The sequence below is a fragment of the Echinops telfairi genome, unplaced genomic scaffold (genome assembly GCF_000313985.2).
Source record: "Echinops telfairi isolate 266 unplaced genomic scaffold, ASM31398v2 ScPeMD7_11;HRSCAF=52, whole genome shotgun sequence".
Lineage (NCBI taxonomy): Eukaryota > Metazoa > Chordata > Mammalia > Afrosoricida > Tenrecidae > Echinops > Echinops telfairi.
In genome coordinates, this window is record NW_022103908.1 from 4,559,960 (window position 1) to 4,585,055 (window position 25,096).

Sequence of the window (25,096 nt, forward strand, 5' to 3'; positions counted from 1 at the left end):
TTTAGAAATTTGAGGTTCTGTGCAATATTTATCTCCCATTCGATCAGAGCCCTTCTATATGGCTCTAGTTAACAAGCCAGTGCAATTAGCTGGGCACCACCTAGTTTTTCTGGTCTCCGGATAGATGAGGTGGTGGCTTGTGTAGGTGATTTCTCCTGCAAACTTAGTTTCTCCTTGGAGTGTTTAGACTACTCCTTTCTCATTTTCTCCAGAACACTAGTGACCAGTCATTGTAGTTTGGAGAGTCAGTGGCAAACTTTTAAGAGCCCCCTATAGAGTATAACTTTATGAACTCCATGAAGGGGCTTCACAAAGTTTGTGGGAAAATTCCAGTATCCTTTAATTCAGTTTTTCCATGAACTTTTGGAAACTTCCTCATATTGTCACAATTGACCAAGGTGTTCCATGAGAGATCCTATTCCTACATATCCAGAAAACCAGTCTCCCAGGTGTTTAGTTATGTCTAAGAAGTACCTGTGACTGTGCTTCCTATATGCCTTATTAAACAAATGAATATATCATATAGCTTTATGTGTATACATGTTAAAAAGGAGTCCTGATGACATATCGGATTATGAAGTTCAAACCCACCAGCCACTCTACTAGCAAAAGATAAGGCTTTTTGCTCCTATAAAGATGTATCGTGTCAGAGGCAGTTCTGCTATGCCCTTTAAGGTTGTTATGAGTCAGAATTGACTTCATGGCACTGAATTTGTTTATTTTCTTTTAAATACATACATGAATATGCATACACCTATAAAGAGGCTTCAAAGTTAGTGGAAAATGCCTTTATCTTGAGATCCATTTTCTATGTGCTTTTTAAAGCCTCTTATATACACACACATATACATAAGTTACTACACACATATATGTCTATGTATACATATACGAGGGTAAGTTAAAAGTATTATTACCAAGCTAGCAAGACATCTGTTAAACAAAACATTCAAACGTGAAGCTATTGTTTCTCCATACGTCCTCCATTTAGGACTATAACTATCTGAAGGTGATGTTTCCAGCTCTATAACCCTTCCCCTAAAGAATCTCTTTAAACTCCAAAAGCTCACTGCCATCGATTGAGTCAGTGCTAACTCATAGCAACCCCAAAGGGCAGGGTGGAGCTGTCTCGGGAAGTTTGTGTAGAATGTCCGTCTTCTGCCAAGGAACCACAGGTAGTTTCAAACTTAAGACCTCATAGAGCAGCCCAGCTGACAACCAGTAAGACACGAGCGCTCCCCCTGCACATGACAGCACCCGGAAAGAGCAGCGTGAATATCCTAGGAAGAGTAGGGTCCCATTCTTCTGTGTTCTTGAGTTTAGGGAATAAAATTCAGTCCGAAGGGCCCAAATCAGGGCTGTAGTGCCGATGGAGTAAGATTTTCCAATGAAATTCATTTCTCGTGGGGCTTAGGTTGCTTCCATCTTTTTGCTCTTGAGAATGGTGCAGAGGTGAACATCGGTGCCTCGTGGGTCTGTTCATGTGCCATCTGCTAGAGCTCTGAGGGGTGATGCATGCAATTGCTCAGCCATATGGCCACTCTTCCTCTAGTTTATTTTGTTTTTGTTTTTCTTATGGTACCACCAAACCTTTTCTATAACAGCAGCTCCATTTTGCATTTCCATCAGCAATGGATGAGGGGTCCCGTTTCTCTATCTGCTGGAATCATGGGTTAGTTTCTGTGGGGGGGGGGTGTTTGTTTTTATTGTCCTTCTTGTTATTGTTGTTGACTTGATATTTTTTTTATTTTGGCCATCCTAGTGGGATCGACTTGCATTTCCCTGATTAAAGAGGCTGGACATTTTTCATGTGTCTGAGCCATTTGAAGAGCTTCTTTGCTGAAATATCTGTTCATGCCTTTTGCCCAGTTTTTGATTCATTTTTTTCTGTTCTTTTAAGGTTCTAGAAGTTTCCTACATAATCGAGAGGCTAGACCTTATCAGCTAGATTAAGGTGACCAGACATCCGCTTTTGGCGGGACAGTCCCGATTTTTGGTGTTTGAAAAAAGCCCTGATTTTTGGAAAGAATGCACGACAAGCTAGGGAACAGCCTTTTGGTCCATAGAGACCAAATGTTTAATCAAGACCACACACACCCTGCCCCCAGGTCAATGGTTCCCACTTTAAATCTGGTCACCTTAAGCTAGATTCTTTTCAAAGATTTTATCCTAGTTAGTAGATGGTATTTTTGTTTGTTTGTTTTTTGACAGGGGGTGGTGGTGGTGAATGCAATTCATTTTAAAAACTAGTTTTGTTAGCATATAATTAACTTGTCCCACAATTCAGAAAGCTCCATCGCATTAAGAAGGGTTATGCGATCATCACCACAATCAACTTTAGAAGATTTTCTTCTTTCTTGTATCCATTTGTGCTGACTCCCAATATCCACCACCCCCCCTTTCCTGCTCCCAGGTAATTATTCATCCAATTACTGTCTCCATAGGTCTACCCATCCTTGAAATCCTGATGCACAAAAATGTTACAAAACAAAGATGGAAAACAAAAAAGGACCAAGCAACAATGAACAAATTAAACAGAGAAAAATCTTTTGATAAAGTCGTTTGATGAGCACAAAGGTTTAACTTTTATGAGGTCTTAGTTATGCATTTTGCTTTCTGTTGTTCATGCATTTCTTATGTTTGATAATCACTCATTGGAAAAGCTGATGTCTCAAAGCTTTGTTCTATATTTTAGTTCATATCAAATTAATACATGCATGTGGTCGCAATCAATAGTGCGGTTAAAAATGAAAGCCAACGTATCCATGCTCAACCGAAAACCAGATCTTTAACTATGTCTTGCTTTCAGTTCATTTGGGCATTTCCTCTATAATAGTAAAACGTGTGGAGGTAGCTCTAGATAATGTTCATATGTTTGTTTCTAAACTCACTTTAAATAATTCCATTGACTGATAGAAAAGATGAGGATTTAGCTAATTTATATCACTATCATCCCTGTTCTCAATCCTTGATATCTATATTTTGGTTTATGGTTAATACTACTTTCTGGTCATGCTATTAATCATTGTTGCAAAATTTAACAGAAAAAAATCATTTTCCCTCAGAAAAGCCCTGATTGGTTACCTCCTAGAATCCATTGTTGGTGATGACAAGCCAGAGACCAATCCCATTCTCACTTCGCTGCAGGTGGCTTCTCAGTGATCTTTGGGAACTCTTAGAATATTTCATTTATCCTTAAGTACTTGAGATTCAAGGTGATATGACTAGATCTAGACTTCCTTTCTTTAATTGCGTGCATGCAGAGACTCGTTTTTGAGCCTGACGACACAGAGCTTTCTGTGGCTCTGGAATATTTTCTTCTGTTACTTGTTTTCTCACTTCCTTCTTTCCACTCTGTCTGGAATGTGTGTTCTGTCACAAGTTCTACTTCAATGATACTTCTGGAGTGCCCTTCTTTGTACTGGGTGTTGTGGCAGCTAAGGGTAAATAGGAGCTGCACTTGCTTGGAGAATTTGAATCTGGCTAAATTTTGTTTAAGTGAGCCCCAGAGAAGGCCTGGTGATCTTCTACTAGGAAGATTACAGCCTAGCAAACCCTGTAGACACTTCTACTCTGCCCTATGGGTTTACTCTAAGTAAAACTCTCCTTCATAGTACACAACAATAGCACATTTTGTACGGAATCCTAATCTGAGCAAACTATGTGTAGGTTTTCCTTTTGCTGCCTGTCTCTAACGCACTCATTCTTAGTGCAATTCGTACTTGTTAGGTACCACTGAGTAAGTACTGACTCATGGTGGCCTTAGGTAGATGTGAAGGCAGCTTTGCCTAGTCTTGTGCCATCTTCATGGTCGTTACTAAATTTGTTGTGAGTATTGTGTCAGCCCATTTCATTGAAGGTTTTCTTCATTTTTGCTCACCACAACCCCACCCCCTGTACACAGACACTTTGCAAGGCTGACACCTTTTCTAGCAGTTGGTCTCTCCAGAGAACACGTTTCAGGCATCTGAGCCAACATGTCACCATCATTACTTTTTTTCTTCATTTTTTATTGTTCTAAAAGATATAACACATTTACCACTTCACCCCCTTTTTTTCCAAAAGCAAACACAATATAGTGACACCAACTACATTAATTGTGTTGTACAACCATCACCAGTAATTGCTGCCAAATTTTTTTGTCACCAAAACAGAAACTCACTGACTCCGTGTCATTGAGTCAATTCAGACTCTTAGCAACCCAGAGGACAGGGTGGTAGCACTCACCCCTGTGAGTTTCTGAGATTGTAACTCTTTTTTTTAATTTAGGCTTATGTACATATAGTTTTTTTTCAGTCATACTTTTTAAAATAATCATTTTATTGGGGGCTCGTACAGCTCTTATCTCAATCTATTCATCCATCCATTGTGTCAAGCACATTTGTACATTTGTTGCCCTCATCCTCAAAGTATTTTCTTTCTACTTGAGCCCTTGGTATCAGCTCCTCATTTTTTCCTCTTCCTCCCTGCTCCCCTCTCCCTCAAGTATTCTCGATAATTTATAAATTATTACTTTGTCATATCTTACACTGTCTGATGTGTAAGATCAGACCCACTTTTCTGATGTCCATCCCCTAGGGAGAAGGTTATATGTAGATCCTTATAATCTGCTCCCTCTTTGGACTGTAACTCTTTACGGGAGTGAACAGCCTTATCTTTGTCCCTCGGAGAGACTGGTGGTTTCAAACTGTTAACTTGGCAATTATCAGCCCAATCCATAACCATTACGCCACCAGGGTTCATTCAAGCAGAAACTCAGTTTTTAAAAGAAGCTCAGTTCTTCCTCAATGGTTACTCGCTCTCCCCCCAACGCCAAACTCTCTTTTCTGCTGCTGGTATTCACAAACAAAATTTGGTCTCTACGAACTTGCCTTGCCATCATTGCTTTTAAGGATCATTTTGGTTGTATTTCGTTTAGGACTGATGTGCTTATTTTCCTGGCAGTCCACTCCCTATTTAACGTTATTTTCCAACACCACCATTCAAATGCATCAGTTCTTCTGTTTTCATTGTCCAACTTTCACATATATATAAGGTGTGGGAAAGGTCATGGTTTGTACAATCCAGGCTTACCTGAGCCTTCATAACTTTTAGTTAGTCATATCTGAATGTTTGTGGTAAGGACATGTAGAGTGTTGTGTTTCAGCAGCAAGACTGGCCCTAGAATTGAGCTCCGTCTTCTAAATAATTCACTATCGTTTCTGAAAGGGAACATATAATTCTGGGCATCACTTGGGATTTAATTGCAAGCGCTAGAAACCAATTTTGCTTAACCGAACTCTTAAAAGAGCTAAGTCTTTTATTGGCAGAATCAAAGGAAGAAGTGAATAAGCAGGTCTCAAGAAGGTCAGCTCTTAGGGCCGCTCCAGGCACGGCAAGGCAGTGGTTGGAAGGACTTGACAGTGGCGCCGAAATGCCGACAGGAGAGGGATTCTCCTCCACACCACTTTGTTCATTGTGACCTTCTACTTAAGATTCACATTTCAACGAGAGAAACGGTTTGGCATCGATCCATTCACAGGCTCAATTCTTGTGTCTAGAGCAGGGACATTAATGAAATCAGAATGGAGGCAGGGGAGTCCCCAGTGGGTGGGAAAAAATTATTTTCCTAAAAAGCCTAGGCAAAGACAGCAAATATCCAACTTGTTTTGTAATGACGCCTCCGTGTTCCCTCCTAACGCACGCACGTGTCCCTTTCTGATCCTAGTGCTGCCTCCAGTCCTCGTGCCAAGACACAGCGAATACAACCCCCAGCTCAGCCTTCTGGCCAAGTTCCGCAGCACCTCCCTCCACAGCGAGCTGCTCATGCCGCACAATGCCACCTACCCTGACTCCTTCCAGCATCCGCTGGGCTCAGCATTCCCTCCGTCACCCAGCCATGCCTTCTCGCAGTCCCCGTGCACTGCCAGCTACCCTCACTCCCCAGGAAGTTCCTCGGAGCCAGAAAGCCCACATCCGCACTCAGGTCAGTAAAAACTGCCCTAAATGGAACATAAGATGAAAATACGACCTGATAGGATGACGTGCGGTGAGACGAGCAGGATCGCTATATCTGGTACTTCACTGTTCACAAAACAGTCTCCTGAACTTCAGCTCATTAGACCCTATCCCCACTCCCCAGCCAGTGAGGACATCAGTATTATAACCATTTTGAAGCAGTTACACTGGGCCTTTAAAAAAAAAAAAAAAAAAGGTTCAGTCCGGTTTCTAGTCCTAATCCCCTGGAAGCCCACAGAAATGAAATGTATTTGAACAGTGTCCCGAGGAATTTCCAGAAAACTTTTAGGAGAGGAGTCAACACAAGATTCCACCCTTCTCTAATCCCAGTAAAGAGCTCTGGAACGGCTCTTTTCAAGCGCGATCCCTGAGTCCCGCACTCTCGTCGACAGACTGAGTGCCAAAGAGAAGCAAGCGTGTTTCTATGGGAGATTCTCGGCCACTCAAACACGTTTGGGGGAATGAAGCATGCCCAGCGTCCAGCTTCCAGGAACATTTGTAGGAGCTCAGGAAAAAGGTGCACGTCAGAATCGCGTTTTCTGTGCCTAGAAATTGGAGTGGACTTTGGTTTATCAATGTGGTGTTTCCTCAGGGTAGGAGTGGGGGGTGTCAAGGTACTCGGTGGTTGCTTTTTCTACTTCATAAGGGTTCCTGAAAGGAGACAACTGTGTGAGGGTACCTGGTGAGGGGAAGAGAGAGGTGGAGGAACTATGCAAAGCCCATGTGTTCAGTGGTGACAACCCCTCCATGGGAGAATGATGTGGCAGGCTGTTCCTGTAAATATGGCAGCCTTGGAAATTCTATGGGATGGTACTCTAAAGTCCCTACCCTATCAAGTCATTATGAGTCAGAATCAGGGGAACAGCATCCAAGTCTGGTGTGAGTTGGTTTTAATCCAAGCAAGATTTGGCCTGAGAGCAAGCAACACGGAGGATGAGTGCTAGGCCTAGTTGCCTTTCAACAGAGTGTAACCTCCATGGGGGCGGAAAGTGAGGCCCCGGCTCCAGCCAGTGCGGTTCCCCTTTTTGCTATATGAAAGTAGGGCAACATCTTGGAGAGAGAGCTATTCAGAAAGTATTGGCTGAATTGGAAAAGCATGTGGAGAAAAAAGAGAGAAGGCTATATTCCCCTGCGGAGAAGGGAGAGTGAGTGACGTGTATACCTATTCCTCACTTACAGGCATAGGTAAACTCCAAAGACTAGGCTAGGTCGTTATGGGGAATTCAGCATTATGTGAAAATGGAGGATGACCACATCATCCCAAAGAGGATGACTATCAATTTACAATCGCCAAATTGCATAGCTGCCAAGCCACTGAAACTCATGGCCCAGCCAAGTTAGGTGATACCGAACGTCGAACCTTCACGTCAGTGGTCCTCTGGTCTGGAGCCTCAGCGGCTGTTACTGCCAGATGTGCATTGCTGGTGCACAAGATAGATGGATGGTAGATTATTTTGCTGTTGTTGGAAATGCACAATATCAGATAGCAATAAAGCCGGTACGTGAGGAAGGGCTGTGTTGCCATAATTGTTACCACACCTACATCGTGAGACGCTGTAGAAGCAGTTGATCTGTTCTCATGAGTGTGAGGCAAATAATACTGTGAACTAAAAAGTTGCTAACTTTTTAAATGATATTTATTTCCCTTTGACGGTGTGCAAGCCTTACTTAGTGTGCTAAAACCTGAATTCAAAGATGAATAAGACTTGCCCCTGTCCTCAAAGAGTTTACAAGTCGTGGAAAGTTCGAGGGAATTTCCTCTTCTCGTTCAGTTTAATTCAGTACTAGGTTAGCAATTTATATCTATGACTCCTGTTTATCACATACTGTGTTATGTAATTGCTCTGTGTCTATTTCTCCCATTCACCTGTGAGCATTGTGTCTTCTCTTGAATGTCTGTCACTGAAGGTACAACGTAGTGTCTCTTTGTTAGTATCTTGGTGAGTAAATAGATAAACGTACAGGCATTTGGGACATGGGACCAGATTTCAGGAACATACAGCTATTGACTTGAGTGACCCATTAAGTCATACCTGAGCACCTACTAAGTGACAGAAGCTCTGGTAAGTGCAAAAGATACAATAACGATCGGGACAATGGTTTCTGACTTTCAAGAGTCAGCAGGGACTGGTAAAAGGATCATGTAACGGATGTCAGAGTAGGGTTCATGCTGTAGCGATCCAGGAGCAGAAGGATAAAGACCTGGACGAAAGATGGCGCATGGGTTGGGAAAGAAGGCAGTGACTTTGAGGAGGGAGTCTTCACTAGGACATCATGTGAGTTGAAGGCCGTGGTGCTGGGAGGAAGCAGAGTGGGATGAGAGAGTTGAAGGCTGAGTTGTGGCTGAGTTCACTGAGAAAGGGACAGGGACAAAGTCATTAGCAGACAGAGCCACACTCACAGACACTAAATCTATGCTTGAACAATGGCCCGGGCCATTTGGGTGTGCCTAAAGTCATTTGGAGCCTCCCCACGTCCTATAGCTTGCTGTTCTTCATTACTACCCACCCATGAAGGACAAGACCTCAAGCACGATGCTAAGTGGTTTCTCATGGAGGGAAAAGCCCTTGCATTTCAAACAGTATAATTCTTTTCTGAATGCAGATAACATGCTCAATTGCTAAATCAAAAGGTTGGAAACTGTAGCCTGCTCAGAAGTGCCTTGGACTTGAACCTCCAACCTTTGGGTTTACTGTCCACGGTGGAGGGAATCACCTTTTTCAGTTTAAAGGGTGTTTTGTTTTGTTTTTGTGAACAGAGCCATCGATAAAATTGAAAGGGCTTTTTGAGATTAAATGGTCCAGCCCCTTCATTTTACAGTTAGATTTCCTCCAGAATTCCCAAAAGAACTGCCGAATGGACAAAGTTTTTACCAGGGTCATAGCTAAATTCTCTCACAAGTTCTAAGGAGTGCTTTAACTATGGTTCCTGATGGGACCCAGGAATCACACAGATTTCTCTATTCAACCTCTGGCCCTTTCAATCCAGGGAGCAGAGGGCTTGTTTTAGTTATCTTGTACTTTTATACCAGAAATTAAGATGACTTTCACAAACAAATTTATGTCCTCACTGTTTAAGAGGCTAGATGTTTGAATTCAGAGCACCAATTCTAGGGGAAGGCCCTCTCGGTGTCGGTAGACTTTGGAGGAAGGCCCCTGGTGGGTCTTCATGTGGCTTGGCACCTCTCCTCCCCCATCTCTCCTTGCTTGTTTAATCGCTTTTATATCTCATAAGATATATCTCATAAGATATAAAAGACTTCAAACACCAAACCCACATTAAACTCACTGTCATTGAGTCCGTTCTGACTTACAGTGACCCTATAGAACAGAGTAGTACTGTCCCTGTGGGTTTCCGAGGCTATAAGTCTTTATGGGAACAGAAAGCCTCACCTTCCCACCCACAACCCACCCCCGCCCCCCACAGCCCTGCCCTGTGGTTAGTAGACCAACTTGCAAACCATTATCCCACCAAGGTGTAATAAAGACAAGCTACTCCTAAGTGAGATTAAAACCGTAAGCATGGAACTTAAGATTCACAACACATATTTTTTGGCAATATAGTTCAATCCTTAACAGATAGGGAATCTGTATTTTTAATCATCTCTACTAGCAACTTTTTTACATCCTTAGGTGTGAGAATAACTGAAGCAGAAAATTCAGTTCAGCAAAGACAGGCCCATCCAGCATCCCTTGCTCTTCAATGCCACCATTCACGTAACAAGACTCTTTCGGACTGACTTTAGGAGTTTATAGAGAAGAAATCAATTGTTCTGAGATCCTCACACTTACAAGGCTTTTACCTACTGGATGCCAGATGATGAGTCTCCTCGCTGAAAATCTGTATCAGAAAGGACGGCCTTTCCCAGCCTGCTATGGGCGCTAAGTATTAACCTGGCTTCAGCAATTCTGTACTTGGGAACGTATCTGGAACTGTTTCAGGGCAGAATATTCCTGTTGCCATTGCTCGATCCAGAGCAACAAAGGGGTTAAAAACTAAGCTCGCTTCAATGGCTTAGCTTTCTCGGTGAGTTTGGCAAGCCAGAGAGCACATTAATCTACTGCTGAGAATAGCCAAGTGAATAGCTCCTAGAGAGAAAAATCTGATCGTGAAGTAATTTGAGCTCGGTGACAACTCATGAAGTGAGAGAGAAAAGTAATCAACGTTTAGCGAGGCTCTTAGAACAGCTGGTTTCTTCTGTAGGACACTCACAATGTCACTTCCAAATAGCCGGTTTGCATGTATCGGTTCTCTTAGCACTTACCCAGTCCGCTAAGCCCGTGAGTTTAAAGGCAAAATAACAATTTTAAGAGGTTACAGCCCACTGCCTCTGTGTCATTAATGTATCAGTTTGCCAATTCCTTTCTTGTAGTTGACTCCCCACCGGGCCTTATCATGTCATCTGAAGCCGCAGGGACCCAGAAGGGCAGGCCTGCAGATGCCACAGCTGATAGTCACTTAGCACTGTCCATGCCTAATGGAGGTAAATTGGCTGATGGACAGCTAATTAGAGCTGTTTCCCAGGATTATTCCCTAATAATCCAAATTTTAAAACTGTGCTGGCCTGCCATTGCACACATTTTTCAGGGGCAGATCACGTGACTTTCCACGTTCACTCTGCATTGCTCAGTAGCATGCTGTGACTGTGTTGCTGATCCCACTGCGTCCTATGATGCGTTCATGGAGCACTTTGAAATGTGTACTTGTTGGTGCTGAGTCTGGACTGGGTCCTTCTGAAGACGGGCAGTTTTGTGTCATTTGTGTTTTTATTATAAGTTTATACTAGTGTCATCTATTTGGCTAGAGGGGTTCGCTACGTGCAATATGTGCAAATTGAGGGGCAAAGGGGAGCTGATAGCCGTGAGGACTGGATGACCCCACTCGAGGGGAACAGATAACAGAATGGCAGGTGAATGGATACATTGGATGGTGTAAGCTACAGGAAATAATAATATTATAAGAATAATGAAAAAAAAAGAATAATGGTTCCTGGGGGGATAGGATGGGGAGGGAGGGGATCAAGGGGAGCTGATATAAAAGTGTTCAAGAAGAAAGAAAATGTTTTGAAACTGCTGGTGGTAACAATTGTAAAATTATGCTTGATCTAACTGAATTATGGCTTGTCATAATATCTGTAAGAGCTCCCAATGAAGTGATTCATGTAAAAATATGTGCCAATTGGCTTTTAATAAAATTTTACTTGCATTTAATAAATTTTAATGAACTTTAATAAATGTTACTTGTATTTGCTCATTGTTGTGTGCCACCAAGCCCAGTCCAACCCAGAGTGACGCTTGATGGTGGATCGCTGGGCTTTCAGCCTGTGGCCCTTTCTGCTGCCGTGAATAGGGCTGCTATGAACATGGGGGTGTGTATATCTGTTCCTGATAGGGGTTTTATTTCTGTAGGCGGGGGGAGAACCACATAGGGGGATTGCTGGACCAGATGGTATTTCTATCCCTAGTTTTTAGAGGACGCACCATATAGCTGGTCTTTCTACAACAGTGATGGCCTGTACATTGCTCCCTTCCTGTCGTCTTTTGTCCAGACCCTTCCTTGGTCATGAATATGTTGACAAATTCTCTAGTCACAGGAGAGTAACAAGGATCATGGTCTCGCACCACCAAATGGCTAACCACAAACAGCTCCTCATAAACAAACGGATTGTAAGAGATCACAAAGCCACAAACTTAGTCTTGCAGCCAACTGGCTGGTTAAGAGCATTCATCTACCTTTCTTGGTGGGGTCGTGAAACGTGAAGCCAAGGGCGCCTGGCTTAATGTGTCATGCTTTCCTTGCAGACTTCCGGCCAGTGTGCTACGAGGAGCCGCAGCACTGGTGCTCCGTCGCCTACTATGAGCTGAATAACCGGGTTGGGGAGACCTTCCAGGCTTCCTCCCGGAGTGTGCTAATAGACGGATTCACAGACCCTTCCAGTAACCGCAACAGATTCTGCCTTGGACTTCTCTCCAACGTGAACAGAAACTCAACCACAGAAAATACTCGGAGACACATAGGAAAGGGTAAAAGCAAATACGAAATCCTTTATACATCCTTCTGAGCTCAAATTGGAGACAGAAAGGAGCTGCCTCTGTGTAAGCAGCCAGAGGTGGTTCGGCCATTCTTACGGTTCTATCAGACCCGTGGGCTTTCGGGATCTTGGTCTCATACCATCTTCTGGGAGGTGAAGAGAAGCAAGATGGTAAATATGAAAGTATTGAATGGAAGTTGTTACGTCTTCTTTCAGCATTGTCTGAATATTAGCCAAGATACCCCCAGATGGAATTACCAGCTCATATCAGGGGAAGTTACCTTTTAAAACTTAGCACCCCCAACAGTTAAAAAGGAGCCCTGGGGGTGGAGTAGTTACATGTTTGGCTGCAGTTTGAACCCCTCAGCTATTCCGAGAGAGAATGATGAGGCAAGCCCACAGAGGCAGTGTTGCCCTGTCCTGTGAGGTCACTGAATCGGGATAGACTGGACAGCAGTGAGTTACCCAAAACTCCGAACTCACTGCCATCGAGTTGTTTCCAACTCATAGTGACCTGCTAGGACAGGGTAGACGTGCCCCCGTGATTTCCCATACTGTAACTCTTTACAGGAGCAGAACGCCTCGGCTTTCTCCTGAGTGTGCACTGGTAGATTCAAACTGCTGACTTTGTGATTAACCCAACGTATAACCCCTACGCCACCAGGGCTCTGTGTTAAGAAGTTAGTCTTTCTTGTTGTCTTTGATAGATGACTGAGATTAGCCTGAGTCCAGGCCTATTGTTATGACAGAGATAATTGAGCACAGGTGCCCGGGCAATCATAAGCCTGACTAATGATACCTTTTTTTTTTTTTTAATGAATTTTTTATTGTGAATTAGGTAGGGGGGTTTACATTTCATACTATCAGGTCTACATTCAGCAGTTAAAACTACTCATCAACCCCCAACCCCGTATTCTAACCCACCCCCTCCCCTGATTTCTCCTTTCCCTCTTAGGGACCTCTAACCTCCTTTACACCCAAGTCTGTACCTCTCAAGTTTCTAGTCCACTGATGCATCTTCCCGCCCTTCCCCTCCCTCCCCTAATAGCCGGCAAAGTCTGCTCCCATTGGTATGCACACCCGTGTCTTGCTTTCTATCCTTATAGTAGTGGGCTGAGGATCCCTGGGGACATAGTGGGCTATGGGTTGGGCTGCTAACCACAAGGTTAGCAGTTCAAAACCATCAGCCACTCTGGGAGAAAGATGAGGCTTTCTACTCCCATACAGAGTTAACAGTCTCGGAAACCCACAGGGGCAGGTCTACCAGTCCTGTAGGGTCACTATGAGATGGAATCGACTCGATGGCAGTGCGTTTGGTTTCAGAGTGAGTAGTGGCCTCCTACAGTGCTGAGGTTGGCCCACTTCATTCCGCATAATACTCTGCAGGTCTGTCCATGTCCGTGGTTTCGTCACTGTTTTTTAGCAATGCATAGCATTCCATTGTGTGTATGTAACAAAGGCTCTTAATCCATTCTTCAACTGATGTGTATTTGGGCTGTTTCCAGCTTCTTGCTAGTGTGAACAGTGCTGCCGTGAACATGGGAGTGCATGCATCTGTTCATGTTATGTCTCTTACTTCTTTACGGTATAGACCCAGCAGAAGTAGTGCTAGTGGCTACTGGTGCCTTTGAAGCCCATCGTACTTGCATGATTAATAGTAGCAAATTCAAGCTACTGACTTAGGATCTTCAAATTATTTAAATATACAAGGGGTACACCCTCGCGAAAATAGAATCATTTTCCCCAAAGCTACGTGTTTAAAAGTTTTTTGTTTTTTGTTTTTAACATTTTATTAGGGGCTCATACAACTGTTATCCCAATCCATACACACATCAATTGTGTAAAGCGCATTTGTACATCGTTTCTCAAAACATTTTCTCTCCATTTAAACCCCCGACATTGGGTCCTAATTAAAAGTTTTTTTACAAAACAACCTTATCACCTTCAAAGTACTCTCCATTACACTTAATACATTTGTCAAATCTGCAATTCCATTCTTACAAACATTTTTCAAACTCATCTGTTTGTATGGCTGACAGCACCTCCCACGTTTTTTCTTTACTTCTACTTCGTCAAATTGCTATCCTTTCATGTCTGTCTTCATTCATGGAAACAAAAAGAAATTGCACAGAGCAAGGTCAGATGAGTAACGTGTGTGGGGCAAGAGAGGCATGCTGTTTTTTGCCACAGCCTTGTGCAAACTGAGATGACCACATAAGCTGGTGCTTTGTCACGGTGGCAAAACCAGTCCTCCGACTGCCACAAATCAGGTCTTTTTTGTCGCACACAGTTAGGTTATCTTTTCAAAACTTCTAAATAGAAAGTTGATTAACAGTCTGACTGGTGGAACAAAATCCAAATGCACTGAATCAACCTTTTCATCCATTTGGGAAGTTGACCGAAGTCTAGAATGAGGTTTGTCATCATCGACATTTCCCCTTTTTTGAAATGAGAAAACCACTTGTACACTTGAGTTTTTCCCAAAGTGTTGTCCTTGTAAACTGTGTTCAACATCACAACAGTTTCTGCGGCATTCTTACCAAGCAGGAAACAAAATTTCATAGCCACACCTTATTCTCTTAAATCGGCTATCATAAAAAATGAGGTTCGAGCAAAACTACTTTTAGGAAAAAATTCACTGTGACAAGAAAACCTTCCCAGGCAATGCTACTGGGTGCACTAACTCAGAGCAAGTTGCTCAATGCTTGCCTAGCAGAAAAAAAAGACATATAACGAAGCTCCTCTCCACCTAGTACAATTCTGTTTTTTTGGGGGGATACCCCCTCATATTTTTTCTTATTAGCATAGCTCACAGTCTGAGAGGTACCTTGTTGTCCACTTCAACATTGTAAAGATCCTGGGATTATGTCAGATTACTCTGTATTCACAGAATGTAAAGGACCTTAGGAGTAAATTGTTCTCTGCCTCCCCACCCCACAACCAGGGCTTAAACCACCCCCAAAAGGTACCTGCAAGCCCTTTCTTTTGTATTCCATGGGGAGAGTTCTTCTATCTCTTGCTAATACATTAAAATATTCTTCATAATATTCCTTCCAAATGCCTCCTGTTGTGGTGAATGTACAAGCCATTGAGTAGACACAAGTTGAGTTCAAGGGTCCATGTTGACATTGAATGGCTCTGTAATGGGAGAGTAACTGTATGCTCACTTATAGTCTCTCTGGTTCCATAGAGGCTTTGAGGTGGCTTTCAATAAACCTTTGCAATGAAAGAATAAACTGCAAAAATAGGAAGTGAAAAATTAGGGGATAAGAAGAATGCAAATACACCATCCAGAAGGGTTAGCATCCTGATTGCACTGAACATTTTGCTTTAAGTTTCTTTGATAAGAGGGCAGAAAACAGAAATTCAGTCAGTCTGGTCATTTTTATCCAAAAGGGAAAACCATAGTAGTCTTATAGGAATACATTTACTTTGACTGGATTCTTAAATGTTTCAAGAGTAGCTTTATTTTCAAATGATTTTCAGAACAATTTTCAGTGAAATTTAAAGAAAAAACATTAGAATGTAATGCTATGGAGCTTTTTGTTTCGGGGCTGAGATTGGTCCGTGGATCAGACTTCTGAGGGTGCCCCTTGACCCAAAGGTAGAGTCTAAAGTGCCTATCCCCAAATCAGATCCATTGCCCTAGTCAATCCTGACTCATTACCCACCTCTAGGACAGAGTGCAATTGCTCTCAGGGATTCCAAGACTGAAAAACGATGTGAGCAGGCAAGGACATGGTGCTGCTGTGGAGCCTACTGGTGGATTTGCACCACAGACCTTAAGGTTAGCAGCCCAATGCTTAAGGAGTATTAAATACCTCCTGGAACCTCTCTAGGGAGCTCTGGTGATGTAGTGGGTTATGAGTTAGGCTGCTAACTGCAAGGTCAGCAGTTCAAAACCACCAGCCACTCTTGGAGAAACACATGACTTTCTGCTACGTAATGATTTGTAGTCTTGGAAATCCACAGGGGCAGTTCAATCTACTCTGTCCCAGAGGGTTGATAGGAGTTAGAATTGACGTGATGGGTGTAAATTTGGGGTTTTGGTTTTGGGGACCTTTCTGACTATGGCCACATTTCCGAGAGCATTGGAACCAGTGCCCTCTGCCAGGCTCTCCCCAGGCGTTCTCTGTCCTCAAGACCACGGAAGACTAAACGGGGCACTGGCAGTCAGACCCGGCAGACCCCCATTGTCTCAGGTGCCTGTGGTCCTGATAACGCCCCCACGCAGGACTCTCTTGAGATGGGTGAAGTCACCCACGAATGCAAGATTAAGGCGACTGGAAATGCAGGCCACCGTGTGGGTGGAACTTGCCTGGATTCCACTGGAAAGCTCAGGGCCACTTTCTCTTCTTTTTAAAATCATCTTATTGGGGCTCCCACAACTCATCTCAGTCCATCCATCCATCCATTGTGTCAAGCACAGTTGTAAATGTGCTGCCATCATCATTTTCAAAACATTTTCTTTTGACTTGAGCCCTTGGTATCAGCTTTTCATTTTTCCCTCCCCCCCCTCCCTCCTTCATGAACCCTTGATAATTTATAAATTATTATTGTTTTTACATGTCTTACACTGACCGATATCTCCCTTCATCCACTTTTCTGTTGTCTATCCCCTGGGAGGGGGTTACATGTAGATCATTGTGATTGGTTCCCCCAGTCTCCCCCCACCTTCCCCTTACTCTCCTGGTATGGCTACTCTCAGTATTGGGCCTGAGGGGTTTTATCTGTCCTAGATTCCCTGTTTCCAGCTCTTATCTGTACCCATGTACATGCTCTGGTCTAGCCAGATTTGTAAGGTAGAATTGGGGTCATGATAGTGGGGCTGGGGGGGGGGAAGCATTTAAGAGCTAGAGGAAAGTTGTATGTTTCATTGGTCTTATATTGCACCCTGACTGGCTGGTCTCCTCCCTGAGATCCTTCTGTAAGGGGATGTCCAATTGCCTACAGATGGGCTTTAGGTCTCCACTCCGCACTTCCCCTCATTCACATGATAGGATTTTTTGTTCTGGGTCTTTGATATCAGGTCCACTTTCTTTGAGACATTTATTATTATTACCAGAAATTAGAGTAGGCTGTAGGCTTGTCGTAATAGCTTTGTTTCCCACATCTCTAACCAAAGCTCCTCAAGTACAGTAATTATTTTAATAGCAAGTTTTATTGAGCCAATAATACTCTTATGTATGGAAATAAACATTTTATTATACCGGTAATATGATGTCACTTCTAAGCATTAATAAAGAAATGCCTGACATCATATCATGTAGGCAGCAATAAGAACTGCGCATATTCATCTTTTCCTATCGCATTTTTAAAAAAGTCACATAAAATACAAAGTTTACAAATAAATGACTTCCAATGAGGTGGAATTCTAAAATATGTATGAAAATACGTAATGAGACTAGGAAACACATAAGTGACTTGTTTTTATAAACGGACTCAGCTCACTGCCATCCAGTCAGTGCTGCTCACAGCCACGCAACAGGTCAGAGTGGCACCGCCCCTGAGGGTTTACGGGACTGTAACTCTTTACCGGGACAGAAAGCCTCAGCTTTCTCCCTCAGAGTCGCTGGTGGTTCCAAAATTCTGACCTTGCAGTTGGGAGCCTAATCGGTAACCACTGTGCCTCCAAGCTTCCTAGGTGAACAGTGAAGTGCAAAACATGTAAAAACATTGACAACGATGATTTTCCTTTTTAGCGATTAGTGCTTCCTGCGTGTCCAAAGTAAGCCAGTTGGAGTCTTACCGTTCTCATCTCTGAGGAGCACTTTTATTTTTTCCAAAACAGATCTGGTTCAATTTTCTGTTGCAGAAGTGCCTCCGGACCTTCTTACAACCTGACAACGAACGTCTAAGCAGTCCAAAATGTGGTAGTATAGTGCCTACATGTTGGGCTGCGATCCCCAAAGTCACCAATTCAAAACCACCAGTTGCTCGTCAGGAGAAAGATGGGGTTGTCTATTCCCATAGAGAGTTACCGTCTTAGAAACACACAGACAGTTCTATCTTACAGGGTTGCTATGAGTTGGAGTCAAGTCAATGGCAGTGAGAGCTACAAATTTGGCCAACGAGGGTCTGAGAACCGTAGAGGCTATTGTGTTAAGTTCTATTATTCTTTAATTTGGTTATTTTCATTTTGAGGAGGTCCAGGGTATGTTACCATAGGCACATTCTGGATCATTTCTATGAACACCTGTGAAATTCAGAGTGATTCTACTTACAGTCACGTTGACACTAGCACTGGAGGTTTGTTTTGTTTCATTAAAAGTTAGAGAAAAATTGTTCTGGTATTTAGTATTCAGTGGAGGAGAAATTGATTTTATCTCTACCCAATGGCTTGCTCTAGATTAATGTTTTATCTCAAATGCAGATGTTTGAAGGGAAAACAATCATCTAGAATTTAATTTAGGATGAAAATTAATTTGAACAACAATTTCAGAATACTCTGTTGCCCCTTAATTTCAAGACAAAAGAGATATGTAAACTACATTTCGGTTATGAATCTTTATACTGTTAGATAATGGAAATGCAGCAAACAAATCTCACGGTCGAGAGTAAAATGAGGCACGAGTATCTGATTTAGAGCCTCAGATGTTAAACTTTAAAATGAAGTGACTCTCCTGGAGGCCTTTATTTAAAGAAATGGATTTACAATTGTTAGTAAAACAAACGTCCAAGCTTCACTTATCGTTTCACTTGAAGCAGGTTAAGTGTAGGCGCCAAAGTAACATTCTCATGATTTTGTGTCCAACTTTTATTTTTATTTTATCTTATGTTTGTGTGTTTCAATATTTTTATTTATATACGCACATGGATATGAAGTACAGTTTGATGTTTTTTGCATCATATATGTATTTTGCATCAAAACCTTATCTTTTAAGCTTTTTCCTGTGAATTAGGCGAAGGCTTACAGAGCAGAGATCATCAATGTTGCTCTCTTGAACTCAGCAAACCTCCCACTGTCTTGCCCTCGAGGGTCCATCATTTGTGCCCATCTCCCTCTCCCTCTTCCCTGTTGGTTTCCCCTTCCCCCTAGTTTACACCAGATGACCCCTAGCATGTGACCTCCCCATCCCTCCCTCCCCCTTCCCTTCCCATTTCCCAAGAACCATCAAAGTCTGTTTCTTTCAGTGTGAAAACCATCTCTTGACTGTATAATAATGGTTTTAGACAATATTTGTCCTTTGTGCTTGGCTAATTTTACTCAGCACGATGTGTTCCAGGCTAATCCGTGTTATGAAGTGTTGCGTAGATTCATGGTCATTCTTTATCTGCGTTATGTGTATGTGCTGAAGTTCGTTTATCCGTTCTTCCACCAATAGGTACTTGGGTGGTTTCCATCTTTTCGATAGTGCAATAGTGCTGCAGTGAGCTCGGGTGGGCATCGATGACTCCGTGCTGCCGTCTTACTTATTTAGGCTAGGCACCAAGTGGAGGGGTTACTGGCTCCTAGGGTGTTTCTAGTTCCAGCTGTTGGAGGAACAAGCACCCTCTCTCTGGCCACCGTGGCTGTCCTGGTTTACAGTCCCACCCACCGGCAGTGGATGGGATTCCAGTCTCTCAGCACCCTCCCCAGCATTTTTTGTTTTCTGCTTTGGGGAAGGAACTTTGTTATCAATGTGGGAGTAAGGTGGTATCTCATCGTTTCAATTTACATCTCCTGAATCTCGAAGGATCGTGAGCATTTCTTCATCTATTGGTTGGGGGCCCAAATGAACATGTCCTGTACATGTCCTCTGCCTATTTCAAATTGGGGTGGCCGTCTTTTTCTTGTTGAGGTGTTGAAGTTTGGAACCTTCTGTTTGAATGACCGAGCATAAGATTCAGGAGCCCTGCTGATAGCGTTGGTTATGCGCTGGACTGCTGCTCACAGAGTCAGACATTTAAGTCCACCAGGTGGCTCCCAGGGAGAAAGGTGAGGCTTTCTGCTCCCACAGGTTCACAGCCTTGGGAACCTTAGGGAGCAATTCAGCTCCGCATGTGGGCTCATGATGGGTCGGGATCTACTAGAGGGCGATGTGATGGGGTTGGAAGCATTAGATGGGATGGGGGACAGGAAGAGGAATCTATGGGCACTTACTTCACCAGTCCCTCCTCGAGTAAAAGATGAGACTCCTCCTCCCGTAGAGAGTCACAGTCTTGGAAACACGGCCAATCCCACCTTGTCCTAGAGGGTTGCAGTGAGTCAAAATTAACTCAATGGCAGTCAGGGGTTTTGAGTTCAAAAAGTTTTGGGGGTGGGGAAATGGAATGCAAAGATGATGGAGTTTTTCCGTGGTTTTGAGGCCCCCTTGTATCTGATTTTTTTAAAACAGGGATTGTAAACATTTCCTTTCAATGGGTTCATGGGAAAAAGAAACAAATTATGATTAAAAGCAGTAAGCATGTGGCCACCTGCCTTACTAACATGATCGGTGATATTAAAATTAACTGCATAATAATCACAGCTCTTGAGGCCCCAAGAATCAGTGAAATATTGGTTTCTTCTCGATGGTACCTGGCTATGACTGCTGACTGCCGTGAAACGTACCACAGTAGAGGTGCCTCAACAGACCGGGAGAAATACTTAGAACAAAACTCAAAATCCTAAAAAGACAAGGCTTTCTGGCCACATAGAGGTTTCTGGTGGAACCCCAGAGGCTGCGGCTCTTAGTCACAGTCACCCCCCGGGTCTGGAAATGAACTCACCCCTGTGGCTCAAGTTTGACCATACAACTGAGCCACACTGGGGACAGGAGCACCGGGAGAGACCCACTCCTCAGAATGAGCAGCCCTGAGAGATCCAAAGAGCAGCCTTTGCCCCAAGGACCAGGTTGAGGGGCCAGAAAGGGGTTGGGGGGCGGATAAAAAGGAATGGAAACAGGAAACCTGGGGAGGAAGTGGGATTAGCGTCATTACAGTGCTGGGGTTGCAGTTGATGACATGAAACAAAATGTGTATGAATTGTCGAGTGGAAAATGACGTGTTCTGTCGACCTTTGCCCTAATGCACAGGAAAAAGTTAAAACAAGAAAAGAAGTCATAAATATCAAAAAACAAACAAACAGTCAGTGAGAGAGAGAGGAACAGTTTAAATGTAATGCACACGCAGCCCTGGCCTTTCTTTGAAGGCTCTGTTGCCGCCCCTGCAGGTGTTCACTTGTACTACGTCGGTGGTGAAGTGTACGCCGAGTGCGTGAGTGACAGCAGCATCTTCGTACAGAGCCGGAACTGCAACTACCAGCATGGCTTCCACCCAGCAACCGTCTGCAAGATCCCCAGCGGCTGTAGCCTCAAGATCTTCAACAACCAGCTCTTTGCTCAGCTACTCGCACAGTCAGTCCACCACGGGTTTGAAGTCGTTTATGAGTTGACAAAGATGTGCACCATCCGGATGAGCTTTGTTAAGGTGAGGGTGCTTTCCAGGGAGGCCTTCACGCGGCCATCATTGCCTGTTTCTCAGCCAGGCCACATGTAGATTCAGAAAGCTGCACAACTTTACAGGAAATCAATGGTCCCTAATAGTGTGGCGACTTTAAAAATATATGTGCTTGGCAAATATAACTACCAATGATCGGTTTAAAGGGCATGGAAGGTAAATAAATGCCGGAAGCTTATTTTAGGGGACGAGGGACTTGAGAGCATAGTTAACATCCCACTCAACTCAGGTTTTTTTTTAAATTGATTCTGGTGCTCATTTAGAGCTCTGGTGACATAGTGGTTACTGTTTGGGCTGATAACCCAAGGTTAGCAGTTCAAAACCATAAGTCATTCCTCAGGAAAATAGAAAGATGGGGCTTTCTACTCCCGTAACCCACAGAGGCTGTTCTCTTTTGTTCTGAGGGTTGATATGAGTAGGAATTGATTTAAAGGCTATGAGTTTTTTTTTGGGGGGGGTGTGGTTTGTTTATTACCACAGATATTGATCTTTATGCGTTCCAATTTTTTTTTATACATTCCCATTTTCCTAGACTCATACCATGCAAAGATCCACTGGAAATTTTAAAATGCCCTTTTAGCCTTCAGAGTGTGTAGTGGGCCATGCGTTGAGCTGCTACCTCACTGAGCAGTTCAAACCCAACAGTTACTCCGAGGGAGAAAGTTGAGGCTGTCTACTCCCATAGAGTCCTGGAAACCATCACAGCAGCTCTGCTCTGTCCTATAAGGTTGCTATGAATCAGAATCAACGTGCTGGCAGTGAGTTAGCTAGCTCGTGAGTTTCAAGGCTCTGCTCAGAGTCCCATTGTTGCCAGTGACCAAAGCAATTTGCTTGGGTGTGACCTTTCTTCATTGATGGATAACATTGATGAGAAGCCACCCATTTGTTTTTCAATTCATTTATCATTTTTGTTGCCTCCCTGATAAATGGTAAGAAATGGGAAGTTCCTGGAAGTCAGCCAGGACCAAGGATAAGTCTCAAGCACTCCCGGGTGCCTTGCTGGCCTCCCCGTGTCCCTCCAGCCCCTCTTTGATAACCATTTTGTGCAAAACACGGTGTTGGGCACTAAGGGATTAGCTCATCAGTTCAACTTGCTTCCCTTGTAGGAGGAAAAATTATTTACCATTTTTTTTCACCCTTCATTTATTTTTGCCCCCACCCCATCTCCTCTCTCCCCCTTCCCTCCCTCATCCTTGACCCTGGCCTCCTCTTAGTCATGAAAGTCTTGTCTATTGGTGTATAAGTCACGTGTCTTCTGCATTGTCTTTCTTTGTAACAATCGTGACATTAAATCTCTCTCTTTGGAAGGCTGACTGAGTTTACCATTGTTGCTGTGGCGGCAGGAGCCCGAGACCAGCTCCGAGGAAACAGACAGCTGCTGTCACGCTGATTCCAAGTCTGTGTGTCAGGAGAAGTGTGCTCCACAGAGTATCATGCAGCCCATTGTCCACGCTCGTCAAGCAGTGTCATGCAATTGCCACTACAGTGTCCAAACTTTCTCTTCCTTCTTGACCTCCTTGACAGCAGCTCACCTTTACTCCCTCCCTCGCTGCACCCCCCAGAAACCCTTATTCTGTAGGTGTCATCAATCCTGGGTTTCATATACCAGAAAACCATATAACAAATATTCAAGAGGGATGCCCACAATGATAAGATACATCAGAGATAAACTCCAATACGGAAAAAAAAAAAGTTAAAAGTATTGAAAACCTGATCCAGACGGGGGATCAAGTGACAAGGTTTTAACCGTTCAAGTCAGGTTTATCCTGTTGATCTCTCATAGTCATCTCTCCAATGCACTGTTTGTAACCAGTTTCTTCCCATCCCTCCCTTATGGATGGAGGGACTGACCGGAAGCTTGTTTCCTGCGTAGCTCTCAGAAATGGGTCTTGTGCTTCCAGTGACATCCATAGCCTTCTGCTAACCAGAATCTCACAATCACTCTGACTCCATTCTTGCTTTTCAGGGCTGGGGAGCTGAGTACCACCGCCAGGATGTCACAAGCACCCCCTGCTGGATCGAGGTTCATCTTCACGGACCACTGCAGTGGTTAGACAAAGTCCTGACGCAAATGGGCTCTCCGCATAACCCTATTTCATCAGTGTCCTAACAGCCCTCTTTTAAGCCAAGCCACATTCCTATAGAGTCCATGCTACTGTAGGCAGTTCGCTTATATAAGGGGGCTTCTGAATGCTCATGGAACGAAGGAAGTACAAGATGATGGAATTCTCCCAGGAACTTTTTTGAAGCCCCCTTGTATAATGACAGATTTAGAGTTAACAAAAGCTCCCAAATACCTGTAGAAATACATATAGCAGACACTATCCTTTTTCTCAAAGTGTTATTTGTTGTGTGTCTTCTAGTTAACCTGATGCCAATACAGTGAGACTAGAATAGCAAAGGACCGTCAGAAGCATCTTCGTCCACAGGAGGTACCAGGTAAAGGCGACTGGGCCAACGGTATTCAAAGGCTGTTGGCAGAGGCAAGGGCAGCTTCTGGCTTTAACTTCAGGCTAAGGCGTGCGGTGTGGACAAGCAGGAAAATACTAGAACTGTTTCCAAAGCAAAACCAAGCCCTAGGAGCACAAGAGCAAACGACACTGAGACAAAACAGTCCGACCTGTGTAGTGTAAGGCTCTCCCTTTGAAGGCTGTTGGCAAGCAGCAGCATCAGGCGTGTGCAGTCAGTGATGAGGGTAAGCCACAGCTCCTGTTTGAATGGTGGTAAATGTATATGTCACAATGAATCTGACATTTCCACAGTCTTCATCTGGACACCTCAATGACATGAACTAACTTCCGATGTCAAAATGCCTCGTTGGACTATTGTGGTGATACTAATGCTACATTGGAAACAAAAGTAAACTGTGATTGGAAGAGGAAAAACTGTGAAGCTTAGAGTCCTCTTGCTTCGTACACTTCCATTGCACAAGAACAAAAACATGCAAGACTGAAGTCGAATATGGGAACATGCATATGAAAACAGCATGGAATGAGTTATCTTCCAAATAGCGGGATTGGACCAGAACAGTCCAGCCATCACCCAATAGAAAATCACGTTCCCATTTTTCTGGTCGGCTGTGTCAGCAGCCCCGCCGATATCCGAGTCGATACAATTGGTATACACCGTGTGTTTAAATCCTGTGTAGAATCCTTTGGTATAATGGTTACATGTTGGGCTGCTGATTGCGAGGTAAGCAGTTCAAAACCACCAGGCACTCTGAGGGAGAGAGATGAAAGAGGCTTTTTACTCCAGTTAAGCGTTACAGCCTCAGAAACCCACAGGGGCAGTTCTACCCTGTCTTGTACGACCACTGGGAGTTGGCCTCAGCTCACTGGCGGTGAGTGGTTTTGCGAAGGAAAGAAGAAGCAGGTAAGGTAAAAGGGTTGGATAAAATCATCACAAGTTCACTTACGTTTTCTCACATTCCCACTTTAAGGTCTAGAGGAGAAAGCACCTTTTGGCCTTTTGACAAATATTAACTATTTACAGCCTACTAAAATAATCTAGACCCAGTGTTGAATCAAATTTATGAATTCTTTAGCCTAGTATCACTGTTGATTAGACCATCTACTGATGTAGTTTGGTAACCTCTCCTACAGCTGATGTCTCATCTTCCCAAGTAAAATGATAGTAATTTCATAGCCCCCC

The 25,096-nt window shown here is 43.6% G+C and overlaps 1 protein-coding gene across 2 annotated transcripts in view; it reads left to right on the forward strand.

Annotated features, from left to right (window-relative positions):
• Nucleotides 1-24,677, forward strand: part of SMAD9 (SMAD family member 9) — a 50,624-nt gene extending 25,947 nt beyond the window's left edge. The window contains exons 3-7 of one of the 2 annotated variants that reach the window (XM_004711245.2): nucleotides 5,705-5,962; nucleotides 10,367-10,477; nucleotides 11,796-12,017; nucleotides 21,159-21,415; nucleotides 23,412-24,677. In XM_004711245.2, coding sequence (XP_004711302.1) covers nucleotides 5,705-5,962; nucleotides 10,367-10,477; nucleotides 11,796-12,017; nucleotides 21,159-21,415; nucleotides 23,412-23,555 — 992 coding nt within the window. In that variant the 3' untranslated portion in view covers nucleotides 23,556-24,677. The remainder of the gene's footprint in view (nucleotides 1-5,704; nucleotides 5,963-10,366; nucleotides 10,478-11,795; nucleotides 12,018-21,158; nucleotides 21,416-23,411) is intronic. The other variant, XM_004711246.2, reaches the window with a different exon arrangement.
• Nucleotides 24,678-25,096: the final 419 nt, after the last annotated feature.